General features: G+C 42.1%; 1 protein-coding gene across 1 annotated transcript in view; it reads left to right on the top strand.

Moving 5' to 3' along the window:
* HYDIN (HYDIN axonemal central pair apparatus protein) overlaps positions 1-22,060 on the top strand; it is a 443,011-nt gene that overhangs the window by 173,481 nt on the left and 247,470 nt on the right. The window contains exons 12-13 of the mRNA XM_074968344.1: positions 289-512; positions 18,495-18,562. Of these exons, the coding sequence (XP_074824445.1) occupies positions 289-512; positions 18,495-18,562 (292 nt within the window). The remainder of the gene's footprint in view (positions 1-288; positions 513-18,494; positions 18,563-22,060) is intronic.

The following is a 22,060-nucleotide window of genomic DNA, read 5'->3' on the forward strand; positions in this document are numbered from 1 at the left end:
ATCTGTGTTCAGTATCTATCTTGTACTGCAAATTCAGTTACAGTGGAGGAAATTCTGCTCTCAGTTGCAGTGGTGTAAATTCAGAATAACTCTCTTGATTTATTTGGAATTATTGCAGTTTTAATTGAGTGCAGAATTTAGCTCACTGTATTTCCCTTGGCTTCCAACAGGCAATGTCTTATCACTTCTCCCCTTTTCAGATGTTAATCATTTAATTAGAAAACAAATCAATCTGTGAGAAGTAAAGGTTCCTTGTATGTTTCCATTCTTTCCCTTTTACTGCTGCAGGCAATCCTGTGTAACAAAGGAGCCATTGATGCCCTCTTTAACTTGATCCCTCCATCTACTGCACTGGGCTCCTGTTTTACCTTTGACCCCAAAGAAGGCATCATTCTGCCAGGTGGACTTCAAGCCATCCAGATCTCCTTCAATTCCACCATTCTGGGGGAGTTCACAGAGGAGTTTAAATTCAGTGTGAACGGAGCCCCCGAGCCTGTGATCTTAACTATTAGGTAAGTTGGGCTTATTCATTAATAATTGGCATTTTTGTAGCATCTTTCATCAGTTTTGATCCTCACAGCACCCCTGTGAGGTAGAGTATAAATCCTCATTTTACAGATGGAGCTACTGAGAAGAACAGAGATTTGTCCAAGGTCACATCATCAGGAACCAGTGTCAGAGCCAAGACTAGAACCCATGATTCCTTATCCCCTGCTCTAACCATTTAGACCCCAGTATCTCCCAACTGTGTGTAGCATTCATATGGTGAAATATAATGCTCTGTGAGAGGGAAAAGTTTCTGTAAGCAAGGACCCCAGTCTTCTACATTTTCTGCTCATAACTAAACCAGGAAGTTACTGGTCCTCAGTAAACCAGCAATAACTGGGGCTTTCTTAAAGATCAGGCCAATCAGTATTTTTGATGTCAGAATAATCTGTTTGCACAGACTTCTGCAATGTGATAACTCCCTTCTGAGACCAAGACCTGTCCTCATGCAGAGAGCTGCAAGGGTACTAGTGCTTTTAGTATAATTGCTTATTCTGGAGAACTGCTTCAGGGAGGATCGTACAGGAAATAGTCTGGTCAGGGAGGACTGGGGTAGCGCATAAATTCTTAGATTTCTAATAGTTGTAAGGCCTGCACCATTGGAAGTGCACAGTGTCTCAGCTGTAGTTCTGGGGGGTTAGGAGATGGAGGAGCGTAAATCCTTAGTTTTCAGGGTAATAACACAGGCTACTGCTCAGACCTTATCAAACGGAGTCATTGTGTCATCTCAAGACTGCTTGGATGTCAGATGGGCAAGTTTCCAATTCTGGAGCAACATAAACTTTGGTGGGCTTAATTCGCTGGAGAAAGTAACAGATAATCTGATCCTTCAATGTGCTGAGTGCTTCGACCCCCATTGAAATAGGAGGTTGAAGCATTTGAAGGACTGGACCTGCAGCAAGGGAAACCAGATAACTTGGTGTTCACACCTCAACTGCTAGAAGAGGGCCTCATCCTCCCTGATTGAACTAGCCTCGTTATCCCTAGCCTGATTCTTGCTTGCATATTTATACCTGCCTCTGGAAATTTCCACTGCATGCATCCGATGAAGTGGGTATTCACCCATGAAAGCTTATGCTCCAATACGTCTGTTAGTCTATAAGGTGCCACAGGACTCTTTGCCGCTTTTACAGATCCAGACTAACACGGCTACCCCTCTGATACAGATAACTATAGACAGTGAGGTTCTGGCAGCTGCCAGTGTGGCAGAGTGGGCTCTAGCATGGTCTGTTCCTGGGACCAGAAGTCTTTTAATATGTTATTAATGATTCATACAAAAGCACAGCAACATCTACCGTGCTCTAGTATTGGAAATGATCGTGGTATTTCCTGTTCCTAGCACAGCAAGGGCTGTGGTAATCCATAAACCTCAGCCAAAGAAACATTGATTTATAAGATCATTAATTTTGCAGATAGCACTAGTATAGGGGGAGAGGTGCAGATTCAGAGAAGAATATTCTTCACAGCCTGAATGAATGAGCTGAATGATGGAATATGAAATTTGAGGGCCGATTCTTCTACCCTCTCCAGCCCCTGTAAGCCACTCTGGTTGTGTATAGGGGCCTTACATAAGCTACAGGAAGCTGGGGGTGAATCCCTTCAGATCAACATAGGATCAGCACAAGTCATCCTCCCTGCCCCTCCCTGCAGACCTTGGTGTAGGGGGTGTATTGCGGCAGGAGGCACAGCAGCTGTAATGCTGGGCACTCTGGAGATACTGGGCTGGGGGCAGCTTATTGGCAGCCCTGGGGAAGCTCCCCCTTTCCCCTAGGCTATGGGTTTGGGGAGATGCAGCATATTATCAGACCCTCTATATCTAAGAGTCAAGTAGTGTTAAGCACACTTTAAATAGCTAATATGGAAGAGGAAAAGGATCTCCACTATGTTTATTGATAAACATTTACATTCTTGGACCAGCGTGCAAGAACAGGAAAGAAGGCTGATGAGTTGTTGGCTTTTATCAGAAGGGCATATTATGTCATCCACAGTTATTGTGCTTTCACCCTATAAACACTTATTAGAGCACATTTAGTGCCCTGTCTGAACCATGTTATTTGAAAAGAGATGTCGTTAACATGGAGCAAGTTCAGCATACAGAACAACAGGTGATAAATGAGATGGAATAGGTCACGTATGGAGAGAGAATGACAAAGCTAGGATTATGTAGCCTCGAGAGATGAGCCAAAGGTGACTGAAGCGGTTACATTAGCAGAGATTTTATTAAATTAAGATGGCTGATCTAGTTCAGGTTGTTGGATAAGCCAGAAATGGGGGATGCAGGCTTAAACTGAGGGAGCATATGCAAGGAGAATTTAATTAGGTTGTTATTTTACAGAGAAAGTGTTGAGTTGGTGAATTGACATCAAGGGGAGATGGTGAAATTAAGTAAGAAATGAATTTTAATCCAAAATAGTTGACTATAGTATCTAGAAATTAATAAATAAAAGGGTTCCTAGTTGGTTTTGTGCTTGGAAGTAGGCTGCCCTTTTTCGGGACCAAGTGAGAATGTTTTGCAGTCACATTTTTCCTCCCCCAAACTGGTTATGGTATGTCTTTGCAAGAGACAGGAGTGTTTTTGCCTTCTAGCAAGAAATGGCATTTTAAGGGTGTACCTAGGATGGAGCTGACAGAGTTGGCATCAAATACTTCCTGTCTTGAGGGACCCATAGTTGCACCTGCTTCCCCTCAGTACATGGCTATGTAACTACAATATGTGTTGAAAGGGGTGGTTAAAGTGGGCAGCCATCTTTCGTAAGTGGACTAGGTCATTCAGCAACAAGAAGATCAGGGAAAGTGTGGGACCCTTACTGAATGCGGGGGGAAAGGAGGGGAGTGGGGGTTGGGCAACTAGTGATAGAGGATGTGGAAAAAGCTAATGTACTTAATGCTTTTTTCACCTCTGTCTTCATGAACAAGGTCAGCTCCCAGACTACTGCACTGGGCAGCACAGCATGGGGAGGAGGTGACCAGCCCTCTGTGGAGAAAGAAGTGGTTCAGGACTATTTAGAAAAGCTGGACGAGCACAAGTCCATGGGGCCGGATGCGCTGCATCCGAGAGTGCTAAAGGAGTTGGCGGATGTGATTGCAGAGCCATTGGCCATTATCTTTGAAAACTCATGGCGATAGGGCGAGGTCCCGGATGACTGGAAAATGGCTAGTGTAGTGCCCGTCTTTTAAAAAAGGGAAGAAGGAGGATCCAGAGAACTACAGGCCAGTCAGCCTCACCTCAATCCCTGGAAAAATCATGGAGCAGGTCCTCAAGGAATCAATTTTGAAGCACTTCAAGGAGTGGAAAGTGATCAGGAAAAGTCAGCATGGATTCACCAAGGGCAAGTCATGCCTGACTAACCTAATTGCCTTCTATGATGAGATAACTGGCTCTGTGGATGAGGAGAAAGCAGTGGACGTGTTATTCCTTGACTTTAGCAAAGCTTTTGTTACGGTCTCCCACAGTATTCTTGCCAGCAAGTTAAAGAAGTATGGGCTGGATGAATGGACTATAAAGTGGATAGAAAGCTGGCTAGATCGTCGGGCTCATTTTTGTAGTGATCAATGGCTCCGTGTCTAGTTGGCAGCTGGTATCAAGCGGAGTGCCCCAAGTGTCGGTTCTGGGGCCGGTTGTGTTCAATATCTTCATAAATGATCTGGAGGATGGCGTGAATTGCACCCTCAGCAAGTTTGCAGATGACTCTAAACTGGGAGGAGTGGTAGATATGCTGGAAAGGTAGGGATAAATTAGGGGATTAGAGGTTCAAAAAGGACAAATGCAGAGTCCTGAACTTAGGAAGGAAGAATCCCATGCACCGCTACAGACTAGGGACCGAGTGGCTAGGCAGCAGTTCTGCAGAAAAGGAGCTAAGGTTTACGGTGGACGAGAAGCTGGATATGAGTCAACAGTGAGCCCAAGAAGGCTAATGGTATTTTGGGCTGTATAGGTAGGAGCATTGCCAGCAGATCGAGGGACATGATCATTCCCCTCTATTCGGCATTGTTGAGGCCTCATCTGGAGTACTGTGTCCAGTACACACTACAAGAAGGATGTGGAAAAATTGGAAAGGGTCCAGCGGAGGGCAACAAAAACGATTAGGGGGCTTGAGCACATGATTTATGAGGAGAGGCTGAGAGAACTGGGATTATTTAGTCTGCAGAAGAGAAGAATGAGGGGGGATTTGATAGCTGCTTTCAAGTACCTGAAAGGGGGTTCTAAAGAGGATGGATCTAGACTGTTCTCAGAGCTAGCGGATGACAGAACAAGGAGTAATGGTCTCAAGTTGCAGTGGGGGAGGTTTAGGTTGGATATTAGGAAAAACTTTTTCACTAGGCGTGTGGTGAAGCACTGGAATTGGTTACCTAGGGAGGTGGTGGAATCTCCTTTGTTAGAGGTTTTTAAGGTCAGGCTTGACAAAGCCCTGGCTGGGATGATTTAATTGGGGTTTGGTCCTGCTGTGAGCAGGGGGTTGGACTAGATGACCTCCTGAGGTCCCTTCCAACCCTGATATTCTATGATTCTATGATTTGACTTGATGTATGTTTGCTCATATTGCACTTTAACTCAATCACCTACCATCCTAACTTCCTTTGTCTCCAGAATTCTGGAGCATACTGATTACTCCTGCTTCCTAGACTCCCGTTCCTTTCAGTGTGGCTGCTGCACCCTTCATGCTGCTGGAGCAACCCCCTTCAGGGTCAAAAATGACCTTCTAGCTAAATCAAAGGGGCACGCCTTTAAATTAATCCTTTATAATTCATCTGCTTCCTTAAATAGTCACTCCCTCCTCCATTTTATTTCTTCTCTTGGCTCTCTTGACTCTTTGTTCTCTCCTGGTTCACTCCTATTTTGATGATTGTTCCTTCAGCATCTCATTTAATGGCTGCTCATCCTCCCCTCTTTGTCTTCTGTTGATGTCTCTCAAGTTTCTGTCTTCAGCCCCTTCCTCTTCTTTCTCTATACTCTCTCTGTGCCCTCATCTGCCACCCTGGATTCTACCATGCTTCAGAGCTAGGGACTCCTGTCCAGCCCTGATATCTCCTGTCCCACCAGTTCCATAACTCAAGCTGCATTTCTGACATCTCCTCCTGGATATCCACCCACCATCTCAAACCTAGTTCCTCTAAAACTGGATTTCTTGGGCCAGACTCTCAGCCTCACTCCATCCCCTTTGCATGGCTCTGATTGCAATGGTGAGGGACACTTCCCTAGCTAGCCAGGAATTCCTGACTCCCTGGTGGAGCAGAGCCAGTGCGTCAGTGCTATACCTCCCACCTACTTCCCTTTTCCCACCATAAAGAGTGTGGCCAGGGTGCCTCTTCACTCTGGCTACTTACAGCTGCCAGAGTGGCCTCATAGGTGCAGAGTGTAGCTCAGAGCAGCCCATGTTATGCTCATAAGAAGCACTTGGGATCTTTTTCAGGGGAAAAGGCAATACGATGCATTTATTGAATATACAACAATTAGCATATGCATTCAATTACACACACACACTGTCCCGGCAGTCAATGTTATAGTTACCACTCCAGAGTCTGGATCAATCTAGTGGCCAGCTAGGTTGATTGCGGGTAGGTAGGAGCCGGGTTCTTTTGGTTGCGACACAATGCTCCGGGGAAGTCTTGGCAGGACGAACCCAAAGTTTCATGGCAAGGCACCCTGTTAATATAGTGATGTTCCTTCATTGGGACCAATGATTTTTGCACCGTCATGCTGTAATTAATTGTTGTTTGACGAGTGCTTGTTTTTTTTAATTGTTTTTTTTATGCTTAATTTTTTTTTTAATTAAGTCTTTTAGGGAGTTACTCCAGGCTGGTTTTGATCACAGCTATTATGTCCCCATTGATAGGTGCCTGTTTTATTTTTAGAGTTGTTAATTTGCCCTTCTCTGACATTTCAGTAGGGGCATGTTGCAATTTTCTGGAGCCCTTACGTTTGTCCTTGGTTTTTTCCTAGAATATTCGGTTCGGTGATGGCCTTTATACTTATTTTCTAACACGCTCATTCCTCATTCACACACAAAACAGAATTGATTTACACAGAACATTTGAACAGGAGCATCAAATTGCAATGCAAAAGAAAAACAATCATTTCATTCTTTTCCTTATTTTAAGTTGCTAACCGTACAACAAAGTGGCTACCCTAAAAGGTCTGTTACTGCCTTGAAATCAGCTAAGACACAGATTCTGCCTCATGCATTTTTACCAGTGGCCCATTAGGCCATTCCTTTCTGCTTTTAGAAAGGGTGGCTGGCAGGATATGGTCAAATTATACACCAATACATTTAATACATGCTACATTATTGTTCTTTATTCTTCATTTTAACTTATACAAAATACAAACATAACATTTTACTACTACATATATTTTTTTTGACCCTTCAAGAACAATTTTTGAGAGGGTCATATTTTATACAACTGTTTCATAGCAATATACTGAGAGGCCATTTGAGCTTGTGGTTGTAATTTAACAAACATTCTTTTTGTTCAACAGCACAAACAACACATTCCTAGAAATCAAACACAGGACAATGTTAACACAACTAGCAATGGGTGGAACATGATAGATAATATGCCCTTAGAAGTCGGGGACCAGCCTGTAAAAACGTCGTGCCAATGATAGGCTGTTAGGTTTTTTTTAGACCTAGCAATTTCTAGCATGTGTCCATTTGCATGCAATATTTGAATGACACGCTTCCCTGTATCCCTCTGTGTTTTTTGTAAAAACTGAGTCACCTTTGTTTTTAATGACAAGTGATCAGTTAGATTGTGCCAGTTCGGACCAAGTGTAACAGAGAAATTAACCAGAGTAGAGGTGATAATGCTCTGTGCTTTTACACTGGCATTACGTTTACATTTATTCACTGGGGATTGGCTGATACTTGCATTTTTCCAAAATACTGTTTTCCAGGATGTAACACGTATACACTGTTCATTGTACAAAACACGCATTACGTTTTTTAGTTTGTTTAACACACATGTTCCCAATGAGGTATTTTTGCTTCATGGTTCTATGGTGACAGGTAGGGACAAGCATACCCATTTTTGAGGGCTCCATTTTGTATACCCTCAGGTGTCCAATAATTTCTTCTCTTTCCCAGCCTAATGACCCATAACCTGGGGTAGCCAAAAGGATCCCATGGTCAGTTTTGGGAGTGGGCTCACTTTCCATATTTCTGTTTTTACAGACTGTTGGTGAGCAATTTTAACAATAATTTTACCTAATTACAAATCAGGCTTAACCATGCTGAAACATATTGCATTTATTTATATTTGTAGGTATTGAACAAGGACCTTTTTCATTGTTTTAAAAGATGCCTTAATACCTTAACTTTCTCTGATATTACCAAAACATTTTGTGTTCAAGTGATGCTAAACTAAGAATTTGCATCTTAGCACCGTCTATGGCCAAGGCAGTTTTATTTTCTAACTTTATTTGTTGTTTATAAAGCATCCAGGAAGTGGTGTTTAGCCACCGCCACATATTTTATGTTGCTTTTAGGCTTCCCAGTCCTATTTGTACCAACTCCACAGTAGTAGTTGCCTGCTTGTGAATGAGGCTATCTTGCAGTTGTGACAAGGAACTTAACTTATTTTTAATTATTTTTAGGTCTACAGTATTTATAATTCCTGCTCCAAAGCCAATTCCTTCTAATATGGTGTCTGCTACATGAGGATGTTTCCCTATTAACAGACTGGCATTCCTTGACCTTCGCCCTTCTGCAACATTGGTTTTTGTAAATACAGTTAAAATGCTTATTAACTTTTTTTTGCCTAAGGCAGTAGGTTTTCTTTTGTAACACAATACACAACAATGCTAGCAACAAGGCAAACAACACAAGGCAAAACATAAAACACAAAACACAATTTTTGTCACGACTGTAGAATGATGGTATTTTGGGTTGCTTTTTAGCTGGTACCAGCTTTTTTTCAAGTTCTGAACGACAAAAAGAATATTTTTCTACCCCTTTTGGGGTGGCAGATTATTGCTTAAAATATCCCTTCCTTTTACAAATATCCTTGCTGATTGCAGGCAAAGCAGAGGAATTACCCCCATACTTTCCTATGTTTTTGTTGTATAGGCAGGCCAGGTTTAATGGTTTTTAGCCTTTAACAGTTTAGGGGAAATTATCCCACTGTTCAGTCATTAAATTCATGAGGTGGTGTATGGTGTACCTCAGTTTCCCTTTTTATACAGCAGACCAGGTTTGTAATGTTTTTTCTGCTGTGCTAAGCTTTAAGTTTATTCACAGGTAATAGCTGAGAAGCATCATTACCATATGACCTTAAAGGTTTTTTTCAAAAAATCATACATGCTATACATTATTACAGGAGTACTTATTAACATTAAATTTATCTCAATGTTTAATATTAACATCAAATTTATTAAAAATATCTTGTTATACCATGCCTTTTATTTAGACAATTTGTTTTTGAGGCCAGTGTATTTAATGTCCTCTTGAAATCTTTGTATAGGCTTTTTAATCTAATTATATACTTTGGGTTTTGGTGAATTAAAAGGGAGGGGCGTTATGCATATAAGCAGATCCCTTTTGTATTTGACTTCAGATTTTAGCACTGTGTATACACACAAAAAAGTATTTTTTTTTCTACTTAGGGTTAACCTGTTCCTCTCTTATTCTTAGGTTTGACTTCTTTTTCCACCTTCCTCTGGAGGGTCATAATTTGATCCTTTTGGTTTCAGGTAGTTTGTTTGCTGACCAGGTATGTCCTTTATTTGCAGCTCCTTTGTGCTGCCATTTATGGGCAGTTCTCTCCTTCCTCTATCAGTTAGGTAATTTGCATAAACACAGACACTTTCTGGCTTGCTTTTGGATTCAAAGCCTTCAGCAGAGCTCAGAGACTCTGTCTTGAAAGGGACACAATTAACTTCCTCCAGAGTTTTGATTACTTTTTACTTTTAACTCCTGCTTCCAAAACACACAGCGATCTGAAAAAGAAAACACAACCTATGGTGGCTCCTTTTAGGAACCCTAAAAGGAGTTTAATTAAGTAGCATGTTTTGTTTGCATTTCTTTTACCCCTTCTATAATATACACTGCACATGTCCTGGGAAAAATGCACATTCCTTTCATAGTTTAACTTCTATAATATTATATTAGCCATATCAATTTTTGCATAAAGTGTAACTGGGTTTTTTTCCCGTGCTCATGGAGTTTTCATGTACCTTTATTAAAGTTTCAGAGTAGCAGCCGTGTTAGTCTGTATTTGCAAAAAGAAAAGGAGGACTTGTGGCACCTTAGAGACTAACACATTTGTTTGAGCATAAGCTTTCATGAGCTACAGCTCACTTCATTGGATGCATAGTGACAGTCTGATTATTCAGAGCCACCTTAAGGCTCAAAGTTCCTAATGTTGCTTCTTTTTTTGTGTGCATCTTACCCCTGCTGTTGCTCCAGAGGGGCACTGTCTTTTTTTAGCTTTATATTGTTTTACTACAGCTCTTATTTGCTATTTTGTTACCAAAAAACAAATCCAGAATCTCTTCCCATTCTCCTAGTTTTGACTGCCCTGCTGCAGTCATGACTTTGGTCTTTAAAAAGATATTGAATGTTATAAAGCATTAAGGTACCTTAAGTGTTAAATGCTAAATACCAAAGCCAAACAACACTAGTTACCTGTGTCTGGCAAAAAGGGTTTTTCAGTTTTGCAACTTTGAAGAAAAGATTCAAATGGATTTTAGCGGTATTATTTAAAAACAAAACAAAACCAATTCATCTTAAACCTACAAACCAGAAGTGTTGATTTAGGTCCTTAATACCGCACATATTTACACAATATATTTACACACACGTTCTTTTTTTTTAACCTTTCTTACACTGCTTTAATTTTGACACAGCTGTACATAGATTACACTTGTATACATTTGGGGACAGTTAAGTTCCAATAGAAACCCGTTATGTTCTTTTAGCAAATTTGACTAAATTGTTCATAGTCAAATGATTTAAAATTAGATTGTCTTTTTGCCTGGCTTATTTACAGACATTCCTTTGGAAAAGGGCCCATTTTTCCTTCAGAATGACTGCAAAGAAACCAAGAATTCTCTTTCTATAACACTTTTCCTTTTTAACATTTTTGCAGTGTTTAACTGCTTAATTCCCTCCAGCCTCTGCAGAGTTAACTTATGACTCTTTTTTCTTAAATGACTTGCTTATTTCCCAAAATGACACCTGCATCAGCCCAGATATCACCATTCCAAGTATTGTCCCAGGGATCTGAAATCCCCATGCCTGTACTTACTCCTTTCCTTACTCCTGCCACTATGCCCCTCAGGCCTCTCAACTTGTTTTCCAATCTCTTTATTTGTTGCCTGCCTGCTTGTCTGGGCCCAATCCTGCTTTCCTTGTTGAACCATCCCTTTTCATGGACACAGGCTTTGTCCCACTAACCATTTAGCAAGGAGGGTGGGCTCCTTAGCTAGCCCCCAAACCGCCTGGTCCATTTTCCTAAACATTTTTAAATTTTCCTGTAGACCAACGCTTGTGCTGGGACTTACACAACACACAAAAAGTCTATAACCACTAAAAATTCTGCCTGACAGAGCAAGAGGGGGAACGCTAAGCCTCCTACCTTCTGGGCTCGATCCTCCTATGACCGAGGGTATATTCACCTATGCAATTTTTTCCCGACAGAGAGGTCAGAGCGAGGACTCTAATCCTCTCCCTTATGGCTTGGCACTCTACAACCGGGGTTGTATATACCTAGACAGTTTGTACAAACAGTCTATCTATCTATCTATCTACCTATCTCGGTATAGTTTTTCCCGACAGACGGGTTGGAATGAAGACTCTAATCCTCCCCCTATTGCCTGGCACTTCTACGACTGGGGGTGTGCACACCTGAATGATCTATCACTTTGTACGTATGGTATACCTTTTAGCAGTATTTAGCAGTATTTTCAACAATCACAGTGCATATCTTTCCCCTTGCGCAATTCTCCACCAAAAATGTTATGCTTATAAGAAGCACACGGGATCTTTTTCAGGGGAAAAGGCAATGTGCTGCGTTTATTGAAGATACAACAGTTAGCATATGCATTCAATCACACACACATACACTGTCCCGCCAGATGATGTTATAGTTACCAGTCCAGAGTCTGGATCAATCTAGTGGCCAGCTAGGTTGATTGCGGGTAGGGAGGAGCCGAGTTCTGTTGGTCACGACACGATGCTCCGGGGAAGTCTTGGCAGGACGAACCCAAAGTTTCATGGCCAGGCCCCCTGTTTATATAGTGATTTTCCTTCATTGGGACCAATGAGTTTTGCACAGTCATGTTGTAATCAATTGTTGTTTGACAAGTGCTTGTTTTCTTAAATTGTCCTTCTCATCCTTTATTTTGTTCTTTCATTAAGTCTCTCAGGGAGTTACCCCATGCTGGTTTTGATGACAGCTATCTTGTCCCCATTGATAGGTGCCTGTCTTATCTTTAGAGTCGTCAATCTGCCTTCCTCTGACATTTCTGTAGGGGTGTGTTGCAATCTTCTGGGGCCCTTACGTCTGTCCTCGGTTTCTCCCTAGAACATCTGGGTTGGTGATGGCCTTCATACTTATCTTCTAACACACACATTCCTCATTCACACACAAAACAGAATTGATTTACAAAGAACATTTGAACAGGAACATCAAATTGCAATGCAAGAGAAAAAAATCATTGCGTTCTTTTATTTATTTTAAAATGCTAAACCTACAACAAAGTGGTGGCCCTAAAAGGTCTGTTACTGCCTTGAAAGAAGCTCAGACACAGATTCTGTCTGATGCATCTTTACCAATGGCCCATTAGACAATTCCTTTCTGCTTTCAGAAAGGGTGGCTGGCAGGATATGGTCAAATTATACACCAATACATTTAATACATGCTACATTATTATTCTTTATTCTTCATTTTCAATTATACAAAATACAAACATAAAATCCTACTACTACACCCACATACTTTGGGTGTTGAATTGGCTCCTGTTGGCCCCTAAAATTGGGGTGGTAGAAACGCGCACCAGAGCATGAGGCAGACTCACAGAACTTCTTACGGCTCAGTACTATGCTGGGTTGAGTGTGCACAGATAGAGTTGGGGAGCAGCTGACTGACTTTGCAATGATCTGGTCACCCCACTTTGATGCTCTGCACTCATGCTGAGCCCACTCACCGTTTTCCTGGTGAGTGCCAGTTGCTCTTGGGCCCAGCCAGGCTGCTGCTGCTATACTCCAGGTGTTGGTTCTACATGAAGAAACACTCCCAGTTCTCTTTTGGATGGAGGTGCCCTGGCTGGAGGATCCTGCGGGATAAGGTATGTGGTGATGGAGGTCACATAGGCTGGGATGAGGGCTCAGACGACTCATCCCTCACCCCCATGTCCTCTCCCTCGTCTGCCACAAGGACCATCATCCCTCCAGAGCTAGATGGTGCATATCTCTGGAGGGCCTCACATCTCCTGGTTGGCTGTGGCTCAAGGGGCTGCCCCTGCATGGATGTTCCTGGCTAATTAAGGACCAAGGGAGACTCTCAGAAATCTCACCCAGCACCTCCATCCATGTCTCTCCTACTAGGTGGCCCTTCACCACCAGAGCTATCATCCCGAGGAAGACGGGACATCTTTCATTGACTGTGCTGCTTAGTAGTCTGACCTCCTTCTGATTAAAACTGGCCTGGCTTCTGAATTTGGTCAGATTACCTTGTCACTACAGACTCACTATTTGGAGTAGATGCAGACAACTTAGCAGCAACTGAAACCCACATCAGCTGGCACAATCTAAAAGATGCCAGTTTAGCTGCAAAATCACTATTTACATATGGAAATTTTACATTGTAATATTTAAGTCAAATAAGGGGCAGAAATCTGCTCTGCCAATAGAGCATACAGCTTTTGAAAATACCTCTGGTAATTGCCTACATAAGCACCTGTGCCCTTGTACTCATCCCCCTGTGCTGCTCCAGCAGCCAGCTCTGGTGGAGGCCAAATGCCTTTAAACTGTTAGCATCATCCATAACAGCTGCTCATAACCCTTCTAAGCAAGCAGTAGTTCTGATACAATGTCGTGTTGGTGCCTTCTTTCCCAAAGTATTGGTGAGCCCCTGCACCCGCCAAATGAAATCAGAGAGCACCAGGCTTCCCCAGTCAGTGGCTGCATCCTTTGCCCCTCTCCTCTCTTCTCTTCTCCTCTCCTCTGGTGGTAACATAAGATCGACCACACTGGGTAAGACCAAAGGTCCATCTAGCCCGTATCCTGTCTTCCAACTGTGGCCAATGCCAGTTGCCCCAGAGGGAATGAACAGAATAGGTAATCTTCAAGTGATCCATCCCCTGTTGCTCATTCCCAGCTTCTAGCGAACAGAGACTAGGGACACCAGCCCTGCCCATCCTGGCTAGTAGCCATTGATGGACCCATCCTCCATGAACTTATCCTGTTCTTTTTTGAACCCTGTTATAGTTTTGGCCTTCACAACATTTTCTGGCGAAGAGTTTCACAGGTCGCCTGTGCATTGTGTGAAGAAATACTTCCTTTTGTTTGTTTTAAACCTGCTGCCCATTAATTTCATTTGGTGATCCCTAGTTCTTGTGTTATGATAAGGAGTAAATAACACTTCCTTATTTACTTTCTCCACACCAGTCATGATTTTATAGACCTCGAGCATATCCCCCCTAGTCGTCTCTTTTCCACCTGAAAAGTTGCAGTCTTATTAATCTCTCTTCATATGGAAGCTGTTCCATACCCCTGATCATTTTTGTTGCCCTTTTCTGTACTTTTTCCAATTCTAATATATCCTTTTTGAGATGGAGCGACCACATCTGCACACAGAAGTGGGCCTACCATGGATTTATATAGAGGCAATATCATATTTTCTGTCTTATTCTCTATCCCTTTCCTAATGATTCCCAACATTCTGTTCGCTTTTTTTACTGCTGCTGAACATTGAGTGGATGTTTTCAGAGAACTATCCACAATGACTCTGAGATCTCTTTTTTGAATGGTAACAGCTAATTTAGACCCCGTCATTTTATATGTATAGTGGGGATTATGTTTTCCAATGTGCATTACTTTGCATCACCAAGCATCACCTGCTCTTGCTCTGTGATTCTTTAAGAGATCACTGTTTCAAAACCTGCTGTCCTTTCTCTTGTTATGTGGTAGGTGCCCTGTTATCAGCTATTGGCACAGAGCTCTGAGATGGCACCGTGCCCAGAGCTTCTGGGTAGACAAGCAGGGTTTCACTCATTCAAGCAGAGATGCAAATGGCTAAGCCCAAAGAAAAGTAATCTTTTCCCTTTGCATGGCAAGCTTGGTCTTTGGTAACTTCCTGGTAGAATCCACAATCAGAGGCATTTAAGAGGTAGCTTTCCTCTGTGTTGTTAATGAGGCTAATGAGGCTAATGAGAAGCTTAGGGATAATGGTAGGATGATAAATGGGAAGGAGGATATGGAGGTAGATATTACCACATCCGAGATAGAAGCCAAACTTGAACAGCTTAATGGGACTAAATCGGGGGGCCTAGATAATCTTCATCCAAGAATATTAAAGGAACTGGCACATGAAATTGCAAGCCCATTATCAAAAATTTTTAATGAATCTGTAAACTCAGGGGTTGTACCGTATGACTGGAGAATTGCTAACATAGTTCCTATTTTTAACAAAGGAAAAAAACGTGATCTGGGTAACTACAGGCCTGCTAGTTTGACATCTGTTGTATGCAAGGTCTTGGAAAAGATTTTGAAGGAGAAAGTAGTTAAGGACATTGAGGTCAATGGTAATTGGGACAAAATACAACATGGTTTTACAAAAGGTAGATCATGTTAAACCAACCTGATCTCCTTCTTTGAGAAGGTAACAGATTTTTTAGACAAAGGAAATGCAGTGGATCTAATTTACCTCGATTTCAGTAAGGCATTTGATACGGTTCCACATGGGGAATTATTAGCTAAATTGAAAAAGATGGGGATCAATATGAAAACTGAAAGGTGGATAAGGAACTGGTTAAAGGGGAGACTACAACAGGTCACACTGAAAGGTGAACTGTCAGGCTGGAAGGAGGTTACTATTGGAGTTCCTCAAGGATCGGTTCTGGGACCAATCTTATTTAATCTTTTTATTACTGACTTTGGCACAAAAAGCGGGAATGTGCTAATAAAGTTTGTGGATGACACAAAGCTGGGAGGTATTGCCAATACAGAGAAGGACCGGGATATCATACAGGAAGATCTGGATGACCTTGTAAACTGGAGTAATAGTAATAGGATGAAATTTAATAGTGAAAAGTGCAAGGACATGCATTTAGGGATTAATAACAAGAATTTTAGTTATAAACTGGGGATGCATCAGTTGGAAGTAACAGAGGAGGAGAAGGACCTCAGAGTATTGGTTGATCACAGGATGACTATGAGCCGCCAATGTGATATGGCTGTGAAAAAAGCTAATGCGGTCTTGGGATGCATCAGGCAAGGTGTTTCCAGTAGAGATAAGGAGGTGTTAGTACCGTTATTCAAGGCACTGATGAGACCTCACCTGGAATACTGTGTGCAGTTCAGGTCTCCCATGTTTAAGAAGGATGAATTCAAACTGGAACAGGTACAGAGAAGGGCTACTAGGATGATCCGAGGAATGGAAAACCTGTCTTATGAAAGAAGACTCAAAGAGCTTGGCTTGTTTAGCCTAACCAAAAGATGGCTGAGAGGAGATATGGTTGCTCTCTATAAATATATCAGAGGGATAAATACTGGAGAGGGAGAGGAATTATTTAAACTCAGTACCAATGTGGACACAAGAACAAATGGATATAAAACTGGCCATCAGGAAGTTTAGACTTGAAATTAGACGAAGGTTTCTAACCATCAGAGGAGTGAAGTTCTGGAACAGCCTTCCAAGGGAAGCAGCGGGGGCAAAAGACCTGTCTGGCTTTAAGATTAAACTCGATAAGTTTATGGAGGAGATGGTATGATGGGATAACATGATTTTGGCAATTAATTGATCTTTAACTATTCATGGTAAATAGGCCCAATGGCCTGTGATGGGATGTTAGATGGGGTGGGATCTGAGTTACTACAGAGAATTCTCTCCTGGGTGCCTGGCTGGTGAGTCTTGCCCACATGTTCAGGGTTTAACTGATTGCCATATTTGGGGTCGGGAAGGAATTTTCCTCCAGAGCAGATTGGAAGAGGCCCTGGGGGTTTTTCACCTTCCTCTGCAGCGTGGGGCATGGGTCACTTGCTGGAAGATTCTCTGCACCCTGAAGTCTTTAAACCACGATTTGAGGACTTCAGTAGCTCAGGCATAGGTTAGAGGTTTTTCGCAGGAGTGGGTGGGTGAGATTCTGTGGCCTGCGTTGTGCAGGAGGTCAGACTAGACGATCATAATGGTCCCTTCTGACCTTAAAGTCTATGATTCTATGACATGTGTCACCAGGTAATGCTGTTATACACAGTCTTCCCAGTTCTTTTTCTCAGCCCGTGAGCAAATGTTCAATATTGGGAATATATGCAGTGGTTTTAGTTTTTGTTATGCAAGATTCTGTGTAGAGATAGAGATAGTGGTCCTTGCAAAGGGAGCTGTGCAAGCAGCAGGAGAGTTTGCTGTCTGCCATGGTCTCTGATTAGAGTCCATTCTTAAAGCAGAACTGCTTCCTGTGAACTGAGCATTGGTTCTGGCCAAGATTCCTGAAAGAGGGGATTGACTGCTTGTGGTCCAGGACTGAACAAATTACGATCAGAATGTACCCAGTCCCCAAGTCACTGATTTCTCCTCTACTGGGAAGCCAACCTGCAAATTCCTGGATATCTGCTCCTGCTCAATGGAAGGGTGAAGCTGGTGTCAGAAAGGACACTGGTGTCAGAAAAAGGGGGAATAGTGTGCACTGCATACACAATGAATGTAAATTCCCTCCAGCAGGACACTGGAAACCACCCTATCACCTCCTTACAATGGCAACAAACACAGAATGGCTGCAGTCACAATCCTGCGAACAAACTTTGAAGGCACAGTGCAAGGACTGTGATACCTTTATTCAGTCCAGAAAGACAGAGATCTCAGTTCTTTGCACCAGGCAGGTGCAAATACCTATTTAGCATTGTTCAGCTCCAGTCACTAGTTTCAGTGGAGTCTGCAAATGTCCTGGCTGTGGGGCTGGAGGATGAGTGAGAGGGAGGGGAGAAGTAGGAAAGTGAGCTGGCATCAGAGAAGTTCAGATTGCTGGCAGCTTAATTCAGATATGCATTGGTTATTGTTTTAATTGTCAACCAGTGTGTATGTGGCTAATTGGCATATTTCTCCATTAGCCACAACTCCAGTACAGCAACCATGTTCTTTAGTGCTGTCTCACTTGCATTTGGGATACTGACAGTTGTCTTGAGCTCCCCTGGATCCATGCCTCAGAATCCTGCAAGTTCATTGTTTGCTTGGGCCAATATTCATCAAGTGAAAGACAAACCTTATCCATCAGAAGAACACCTATTACAGCTCAGAAACGTTGCTGGCATTTTGAAGAACATCAAGCCAGTGAAGCTATGGTCTGGAACCCTGGCTAGGTAGCATCATTGGATTGAGTTTTAGGGTCTCTGGTATTTGAAGTACATTGAAAAAAGGGGATATAAAAGTGAAACTGTTACACTCCAGGTCCTTGCCAAGGGAGGGAAGGAAACTTGACTTTCCAAATCATTTCACTTGATCCCAACTTGCCTCCCTCTCAGAAAGATTTTGACTTGACCAGTCAGATTGATAAATAGGACTAAATAGAGTCAGCCTTCTTCAGTTTGCATTTATTCATCACTTCACGGAGGCTGCCTAGCTTCCATATTGACGCCTTGCTAAGCACAGGTGGGAGGTGTATTGATTTGACAGTGGTGAGTCTAAGACCAACATTCCCCTAGTTGCACTGCTAACTGTAGCTGTAACTAAAAGCTAAGGACTTTTTCTTGCTAACCAGGATGACACTTTCTCCTTCTGTGTCTTTTTCCTCCCAGGGGCTGTGTCATCGGACCAACGTTTCATTTCAATGTACCATCCCTAAATTTTGGCGATGTCTCCTTTGGTGAGTATATTGTTCTTAGTTGCCAGTTGTAGGTGAGATCTACTGCAATATTAAAATGAAACACTTTCGTGCAAGAGCATCCACTGCATGAGATCCTTTGTGTAAGGCTTTGGGGTACTGAGACAAGCTTTGTTTTGTAGAGTCAGCTGATTTGTAAGATTAATACATAATGGAAGTATTCCACATTGCAAAACAAGCACGGAGAGCTCTTTGCTGATGGATCAAGGTATTAGGGAGACAGTCCTGATAATTGCATCTGGAAGGACCCAAATTTCCCACACTGCATTTGGGCAGCTCTTAGTCACAAACGCATGCACATTAACGGGACAAAGTTCTTGAAAAGAAACTAGAATGTATTGTACTTTGTCAGGAATGATAGGAAACGTTCAGCACCATCTGAAACGAGGGGGAGGAGTTTAACTCCTCTTAAAGTTTTTGAATGGCAAGAGAAGACTAGGAGTTCTCAGGTTACATCACTTTATATTACGTGCCACAGAATGTCCAAGTCAGAGTTGTATAGTAAGTACTAATATTAGCTCTTTGTATTCCATTTCTCATCTGGAGATGTCAAACAGGAGGAAGCAGCCGGTAGAGCTAGTGTCAATATTATACAGTATCCACCAGTGGTTTTTTTTTTTAAGGTAGGCCTTGGCAGCAGCGTGGCAAGAAATGGTCTGGTCTCAGAAGGAGAAAGGGATGGGAGGCGGAGTTAACTATTCTCTGTACATCTCAGAGAGAGGAGAGTTAGTCATATCACTAACCTGTAGCTGTTCTGGGAAATTATTTGAAATCCAAAGCAAAGAAATTACTTATTCCACTGTCCTTTAGTGTGAGAAGTTAATTCATCCTGTGTGGACATCTCGCTATCACTTACCAGCTAATATGCCCATTCAATAGCTCTGTGGTAGGCATTGATGTCCTAGATTCTGGTTTCTTCTCTATTGAAAGCATGGCATTGCTGACATACTCTTGTGTCCCTGCATTCAGAACATCTCCATTTAAATGCAGATTCTGACTCTCCATCTCAGCCTTACAAAAGTCTTTTCACAGAGATGATCTAAAGTTTAAATGTGAAATCAATTGTGGATTGATTGAAGGCACATTATCATTCTTGCCTAGTGCGCCTCTGTGCTTTCATGCTGTCCTTGGATTCTTTAAGAAAGCTAATTACCGTTTCTGAGCACTTTCTTCCTTTCCATGTGTCACCATACTGTCTTTTACTCTTATTTCCTTTTGAATAAAAAAATAAAATAACTCCAGACAGTTCATACTGGAAAAAAAGGAATAGGTGCAAAAACAATTAGGTAATGTGAGTTTCATTTCCTTTAATCTGATTTCATTAATGAGGCTCTTTCAGCATTAAAAGAGAGACTTTCTTATCCTTGCTCCTTTTAAAATATATAATAACTATTGCCATTGTCTGGCGACTTCAGCCAATTTTGGGATTCTAGATAGTGTACATGTATCCTCCAAACTGATCTCCAACCTCCTTGCTAAATAACTTCCACAGAAGATTTCCATGCAGCTGGCCTGAGACAGGAATTTATCACTGTAGGACATGGGTAAATGACATCTGCATCTCCAAGTGGTTTCTTTCCATACTTGAATGAATCTGATGCTTTGTAGCTGGAGAGTGGGTGATGTGCCATTTCTACCGCAGGTTAAGTTGACTGAGCAAGCAGACCAATTCTGTCTGCTCTCATGAGTTAACCCCCTTTTTTGCTGCCTTGTGCAAGCCCTGTAAATTACAGAAGTGATAGAACATTCTTGCCAAGTACAATTGTCATACTGGGGTGCAAAGAAGAGCCAGTATGCGAGATAGCTGGAGCTTAAACCATTTAGAGGGCTGTTGGTAGATACCATTGCCCTGAATTTCACCTGGAACTGAATTTGACAGCCAGTGCACCGTATAGGTGTTATACGTATTCACCAGCCTGACTTGCCTTGCCTAGCAAGTGAGTAGGTTTGTTTTGAACCAGCTTCCAAGTGGACTTCAAGGTTGTGCTAGTAACGAATACTACAGCAGGAAGTCATATGGTTACTGCAGTGAGATCTCTAGCAGAGAGGAAGGGGAGCAATTTCTTGGCTAAATGAAGGTGGAAAAGAGTGTTTCTGGTGTTTCCAGTTTCTATCTGGAAATCCATGAACAGAAGTAAATTTAATAGATTCTTCCCAGATTTCAAACTATTTGGCAATAGATGGGCTGACACCCACGTTTGAGGGAGCAATCAGATTTTGGCCCGATTCTTAAGAATGTTTCCCTTGCCAACTGAATGTTTCCCCATCACCTCCTCTTTTTCCAGACTGATCTTAATCCAATCAAATAGTACAACTTCAATGGAAAAAATGGGACAAGCAAAGGTTTGAAGATCAGGCTGAGTTAGCATTTATAACTGGTGCGAGTGCAAGAGTTGTAAAACTCATTTTATTTATAATAAAGAAGTAATCCTATGAGTGTCTGATTTACAGTGGAAAAACTAGAAGAACCAGCCTTAGTTCCTTCAGACTTGAACTGTGACAAAGCACATGGTAACTCATGCAATCAGTATAGTTATTATTTCCCCGACAACAGCACTAGTTCCTGACAATGGGATTCAGGACAGGTAAACTCCCAACATGTACTTGTTAGAACCCACTCGGCAGGGAAAGCAGTCTTCAGATTTTGACATGCCTTGGTAGTGGTAGCATTTTTAGTAGGTAGCAGGAGTGAAGCAGCTTTGCTCATATTTGTCACTAATGATCCAGTCCTGCTCTTAGTGAACTTGACTGAAGTTTCACCATTTCATCCACTGAGAACAGGACCATGTCTTAGATAACAGCAAACTTGCAGTGGAAAGATCTTGGGGGGGCAGGGATAGCTCAGTGGTTTGAGCATTGGCCTGCTAAACCCAGGGTTGTGAGTTCAATCCTTGAGGGGGCCATTTAGGGATCTGGGGCAAAAATTGGGGATTGGTCCTGCTTTGAGCAGGGGATTGGACTACATGACCTCCTGAGGTCCCTTCCAGCCCTGATATTCTGTGATTCCATGGTGCTGTAGATCCCAAAGCATTCATCATTCTGATTCTTTTGCCACCCTTTCTCTGAGTAGTACCATGTGCTGTATTTTATTTATGTATTTTAAATCATGGGGTAAAATGCTGTTCATGAGCAAGGGTAGCAGAATCTGGGTCTTATTCCAGTATGCCCATCACGCTCTCCCTAGACTTAGGTTTAAAAATGAATAATAATCAGTGCTAGTTAGAGAGGACTTCTCCCAACTAAAGCTGTAATGAAAATCTTCCCACATTTGGTGATCAAGAATCGTAAATTAGTATCCCCATGGAATCAACCTGTGTGATCAATTTACAGGGAAACCAAGTGAAGATTAATTACTTGCTTAGCATCTCAATTAACTGTGATTCAGTCTGAAAAGAGCTAAATTCCAAGCACAGCTTTTATCATTCTGAAATATTCACACTAGAAATCAAGGGATAATTAATGCATAAACTCACATTCAGT

This window comes from Natator depressus, chromosome 12 (genome assembly GCF_965152275.1).
Source record: "Natator depressus isolate rNatDep1 chromosome 12, rNatDep2.hap1, whole genome shotgun sequence".
NCBI lineage: Eukaryota > Metazoa > Chordata > Testudines > Cheloniidae > Natator > Natator depressus.